This window comes from Daktulosphaira vitifoliae, unplaced genomic scaffold, assembly GCF_025091365.1.
Source record: "Daktulosphaira vitifoliae isolate Bord-2020 unplaced genomic scaffold, ASM2509136v1 Scaffold_3, whole genome shotgun sequence".
Taxonomy (NCBI): domain Eukaryota; kingdom Metazoa; phylum Arthropoda; class Insecta; order Hemiptera; family Phylloxeridae; genus Daktulosphaira; species Daktulosphaira vitifoliae.
In genome coordinates, this window is record NW_026099574.1 from 1,504,005 (window position 1) to 1,510,129 (window position 6,125).

Here is a 6,125-nt window from a genome sequence, read left to right on the forward strand (position 1 = left end):
TAGTAGTGAAAAAAAAAAATATGCCAGATGTCAAACACTAATACATTTTATTCATAAAATATTTCAATGTGAAAAACATCATTAGGTTATAATTATTAACGAGGATTCTGAATTTACTCGGTACAAGACTGTTTATATTATAATTTCTTTTCATGCCATATGCGAGTAATCCAACAGACTAACGACATTTAAATATTTTTTCTGTAATAATGTTATTAGTGTGAAAAATATTACATTTATATTTTGTCCGCTATTATATACAAGCCATTATTTCTAGAATTACTAATCATACAAGTTTTGATGTTACATGCGTAGAAACTCTTATTGCTACAGAAAACATTAGTTTGCTTAAAATTTTATGTAATGTGTAAATTAAAGAAAAAGTTATTCCTCAAAATAATTTTGATTGACCAAAAATTTATAAAATCATTGCAGCTGTGACAAATTAGTACTTTTTCGCATAGTAATTTAAGAAACCACGTTTTTTAATTCCATTGACGTAATAGGTAGCCGTCGAAATTAGATACGGTAGAAAAAAATAGAGAGAGGAGATGAGTTGCTCTTTCCTTCCTGTTAGCTATCCAATTATGAATGCATGCATTCGGTATTCGCCAAAAAATGGAAGTTTACACAAAAAAAAAAAAAAAAACGTTTGACCCATCAAAAATTGCCGACGAAAATAACACCAACATGGATGTAGAATGTATTGTAACAATGTAATATTGTTTTTGAAGTCTGTTTAGTGTGTGCGAATGGTAACGTAGTAGTGCGGAGAGGTGTGTTGTTGTTATTGTCGTTTTGACGTGGCCGAACGAGCAGTTTGGTGGGGACGATATGCGGCAGAGGGAAGTGGTTTGTATAAAACTAGAAGCGAGCGCCAGCCGGCCTGGTAGTGTCGTGCGAGAAGAGCTAGAAGGCACATACGACGTGAGCCATACCATCCACAGCACAACCGATGCCAGTTCTGGCAGTTGCTTTGTGTACGAGAGAGGAAAGGAACAGCAGCCGGTCCGTAGTCGTCGTTGCATAGAATTATAATAACCGTTGCTGTATTAGGTTTTTGTGCGTGAGACGTTGTCATATTTTTATCGTACATGTCGTTGGTTTGTGTGCGCGACGTTATTGCGTTGAGAACAGTGTACGATCATAAATTACACGTCGTCCGGCTAAGCGAATAATAACATCGAGTGTCGGTCAGCTCCGAAACATCCGAGTAAACATCAACGCCGCTCTCCGGGACAACAATTTTGTGACGCAAATCATTGTCGTCCCACATAGATTGTAAAAACACATTTTTTTGAAATTATTATCGGACCAGCTGGTTGGTGTACCTGATACACTCAATCCCACCGACGCCGCTGACGTTATCTCATATCCGAGAATAAATATTGTCGGCCGAGAAAACCCGGTGCCGATAAAATAATTATACCAAAAAAATCCGTTCAATTTAGTCAAAAGGCGAACTACGCAACACTTGCATTATTCGTCGGCGGATTCAAATGCTGTGATATTAAAATAATTTTGTATGATATCGATAGAATATTTTAGTTAGCAATTATAAAAAAGTTTTCTACGTCGTCCGAGAGCCGTCAACTACCTCATTAGAGTATTGAATATTGTATATTTATTATTACCTTTTGTTAAATTTTTAATTTATAACGATTCGCTCATCGAAAATGGTTGAGAGTATCATCGAAGAAACGCCCGGGCAGACTGAAAGTACCCAAAGTGAGTATAATCAATCTTTTCTCGTAAATTTAATCATAGGTCACTTATGTTACTTTTCAACAGATGACCCGGTCCAGACTAAATCCGAGTCTCTGTCTCTACGTAAAGAAGAAGCTCGAAATAAAAGAAAGAAAAAGAAAACTACCAATAGTTTGGTCACCTCATGTTTCCAAGGTATAGTGTTTAGTATCGATATCTATAAATATAATAGAAGTACATTGATAGCTTAAATTCCTGTATGACCATTGTTTTAAATTTGAGTATTTGCCAACTTTTGTTTTAAAGTAGCATATCTAACCTATAAAAATATTTTTAATCCAACATGGTTGGCATATCTCAAGTACATTGATTTCCAATGGATAGGTAAAGAAGTGTTAGTTATTTAATCAGAATTTTTGTTTCAAATTTGAATCTTTCTTTAAAAAATGTGATCTCTTAATTTGAAAATCAAACCAAATTTTGATCGTTAAATTAAATTTTTTAAAAACCTATACTAGATGAGTTATATTTTATTAAAAATTATATGTATATATCAAATGAGGGTAAAGTTTATCTTTTTTTTTTTAATTTGAGTGATTTATTCTGAAAGATATTTAATTAATCAAAGAATAAATTATAACATTTTTTTATTAAATTGAAAATTTGTATAACTTAAAATTCAAGTAAAACAACCATATATTTTAGTTCATTTGAAATTTGTATTACTTAAAATGTATTTAAAATTATGTACTATTTTTAAAACTGCATTCATTTGAATTTCAATATTCTAATAATATAATGCGTTTTTAAAATAAGTAAAATATCAAGTTAGAATCAATTTTCTCTGTTAGATAATTTTGGTGGTAACATGTAAAAAGGTTCCTTGTCAAAAATTAAATCTTTCAGGAAAAAAAAAATGCTTATTAAAATTATGTAGGATTATGTTTTTTGAGACATTTCTGTATTATGTAGAAATTTAATTTAATTTAATTTTTTGATGTTATAATTTTTATTTGTTACATTTTCCATAATAATTTAAATATTGTTATTTTTTTTATTTTGAACCATGTAACACCCCGATGATTGAGGCGTTAGTAATAGATAATAGTAAAACTATTATTAAGTTTATTGTTTTATTTAATTTTAAATATGATTGTTTTCTTTTTTTAGATGCATACAGATTAACTGGAGAGGTCTTAGGTCAAGGAGCTTATGCATCTGTTCAAACATGTGTAAGTGTGTTGACTGGACTAGAGTTTGCTGTGAAAGTAATTGATAAAATAGCTGAACATGCAAGGGCTCGTGTATTTCGTGAAGTTGAAACTTTCTATCATTGTCAAGGTCATCCAAACATAATTCAGATGCTTGAATTTTTTGAAGCTGATGATAAGTTTTACATGGTATTTGAAAAAGTAAGGGGTGGTCAACTCTTGGATAGGATTCAACAACGTAGGCGATTCACTGAACGTGAAGCTAGTTTGATTGTCAAAGATTTGGCCAGCGCTTTGAACTTTCTTCATCAAAAAGGTAACTATTAATTAAAAAACTATTACTTAAAAGAAAAAAAAAATTTGTATTAAAAATTAATAAACTATTTGTTTTTTTAGGAGTTGCCCATCGTGATTTAAAACCAGAAAACATCTTATGTGTTGATCCTATTGAATTAACACCTGTAAAATTATGTGATTTTGACCTTGGATCTGGTATTAAATTGAATCCAGTTGATGGTAGTGCAACACCTCAGCTATTAACACCAGTTGGAAGTGCTGATTTCATGGCCCCAGAAGTGGTGGATGCTTTTGTTGGAAGTCCAGATTCAAACTATCATTATTATGATAAACGTTGTGATTTATGGTCTCTTGGAGTAGTTATGTATATATTACTCTGTGGTTATCCACCATTTTATGGCAATTGTGGTTCAAATTGTGGATGGGAATCTGGAAATGCATGTCCAGAATGTCAAGTATGTAAAATCTTTAATTATGAACCATAAAAGTTTGTTAACCATGTAAATTAAATGTGAATGTGATTTTGGTAGGGCTTATTGTTTATTAGTATTCATGAAGGCCGATATGAATTTCCCGACCGTGAATGGGCAGATATTTCTTTTGAAGCTAAAGATTTAATCAGTAAATTACTTGTTAAAGAGGCTAGTGCTCGGCCAAGTGCTGCTGAAGTGTTGAATCATCCTTGGGTAAATAGACCTCAACAAGAAAAACCTAAAAAAGATCGTGAACTTAGCACACCTGGTGTTATTAGACGTAATAACAGTGCACGTGCTTTATCGTCATTTGCTGAGTCTGCTATGTCGGCCAACAGAGTTTTTCTGCAACACTTTAGTTTGTTTTCATCACCAGATAAATCTCATGAAGTTAAAAGACTCTCACCACCTTCGCATTCCATGATAGTTCAGCGTAGATCACTTGGAAAGCCACAATGTTCTAATGAAACTCCTACAACTCGGCCACCAGTTCCGTTGCCAATTATCGCATCTCCTAGCGGCTAGATTATTAATTGACCCAAACTATAAAACCTCCATTTTTTATATTTATTAAAATTGTTATCAAACAAAAGTTACAAAAATACTACCAATCAATAATATATCAATTTTGACAATTTTTTTTTTGTTTTTAACTACATAGTTCTAAATATTTTTTTTTAGACTCCAAAATTTTTGCAATAAATGTTATAAAAGAATAACTGTTAAGTTATATATATTAAATTATAAAATGTTAATAATTAATTTAATACAGACATATTTTTGTACTTTGAAAAAGCTCAGTCTTCAAAAATTGTAATAAAAATTTGTGATAATTCCAATGTTTTGGCAACATTATAATATGTTACATAATGGTGCCATTATTTAACTTGTAGGCTTTTTGGGTATGGTTAAGAATCAAGTTTTGTTAAAATGTATTTTTTTATTTATTAAAATTTTTTATAAACCCAACAAGGTACCTTCATGATGAGACATAGGTCTAATCATAGTAGCTTCAAACATTAATTGTAATTAAACCAAAACTATTGTCATAGTATATTAGGTCATTAGGTGCCATTTTTAATGTTATATATGGTATGGATAAAAAAAGGCTGTCTTGAATATAATTTAAGTTACAAACCTGTGTATTTTATATAAAATAATATGAAATGTTTTATAAATAAAAGTATTTATACAAGCAATGCACGTTACAACTATTGTTATTGAGAAATTACATTTTGTTTTTTTTAATATGTATTGAATAATAAATATTTTTGAAAAAAACTTGACTTAAATTAATCAATGATGTTAATTATTTGAAATACACCAATAGTGAAATTAGAATGTAATTATAATGAATGTATATTTCAGCCATTTCTATTGGGAGTAAATTCAATTTATACAAAACATTATGGTTTTTATAAACAAAACTTATATCAATTGTGTTGAAATCCAACAACCCGGTCTAATTAATTTTAATTATTAAATTTTTTTTTTTAAGAGAACCATTCTAACTGATTACATGAGAAGTGTTATCATACCCAATGTTAACATTTTAAAAGTATTGTGCCATTGAGCAGCTTATCTTATGACTAATTTGTTACCAATTGATATTCTTATTGTGAAGCGTTTTTTTTTTTATCAAACCCTTATTACTATTTATACATAAATTCTTACTACAATCACTATATACCAGTATATTGTATATTATAGACTAATAATTATATAGATTTCTTAAATTCCATCCAATAGAACTACGATTCACTTACATTAAATAACATTTAGCTATAACGAAAGATCTACATTGGAAAAATTTATCCTAAAAAAAAAAAAAAAACAATTAACTAAATATAAATCGAAACTAATCCCCGTCAGAAGTTTCATATTATGCATTAATAGTTCATTTACCTAATTAACTGTAGGTTTTTTCGTTATTAATTAGATTTTAGAGGATATATAAAAATAGCGTTGTACTTTTATCGAAATGAAGTTCGTATTAAGAAGGCTATGGATTCCAATTTATCAGATTACAGCAGACTATTAGAAAAAAATGGTATTGGTTTATAAATTTGGTTTCAATAAGTATTAATGCAGATCTGTTGTAAGTACTTTAACAAAATAGGAATTCGTACTCTGGATTTAAAATAAAAAATTTACACTTAAAAATTATTTGAATATCCGATAGACTTCAAAAATTGAAATTTAACGTAATTTAGAGCAATGAATAATAAAAATCAATCATTTTTAGAAGAGCGTAACTACAGAACAATGCATTGTACCGTTGCCCAATGGTGTGTGCCAAAAATTTAGTAGAACCTCCTGATCTCCTAGTATTTTATGTTTTAATGAAACCGCTTCTAACTTCATAATTCAATATATTGATGATAAAATAAACAGCTTCTGAATTCCTGGTACTTTTTGACAATTTCTTTCTGACAGT

At 29.7% G+C, this 6,125-nt stretch overlaps 1 protein-coding gene across 1 annotated transcript; it reads left to right on the forward strand.

Moving 5' to 3' along the window:
- The first annotated feature begins 874 nt into the window (after nucleotides 1-874).
- Nucleotides 875-4,984, forward strand: LOC126903110 (MAP kinase-interacting serine/threonine-protein kinase 1). Its single transcript, XM_050681102.1, has 5 exons — nucleotides 875-1,728; nucleotides 1,792-1,902; nucleotides 2,878-3,234; nucleotides 3,315-3,670; nucleotides 3,746-4,984. Exons 1-5 carry the CDS (start codon nucleotides 1,677-1,679, stop codon nucleotides 4,211-4,213), a joined length of 1,344 nt encoding a protein of 447 aa, XP_050537059.1. The 5' UTR covers nucleotides 875-1,676; the 3' UTR covers nucleotides 4,214-4,984.
- The last annotated feature ends 1,141 nt before the right edge of the window (nucleotides 4,985-6,125 follow it).

Coding starts and splice junctions, on each gene's coding strand:
- LOC126903110 (XM_050681102.1), top strand. CDS start 1,677: ATGGTTGAGAGTATCATCGAAGAAACGCCCGGGCAGACTGAAAGTACC. Junction 1,903..2,877: donor GGTCACCTCATGTTTCCAAG/GTATAGTGTTTA, acceptor TTCTTTTTTTAG/ATGCATACAGATTAACTGGA. Junction 3,235..3,314: donor GAACTTTCTTCATCAAAAAG/GTAACTATTAAT, acceptor TTGTTTTTTTAG/GAGTTGCCCATCGTGATTTA.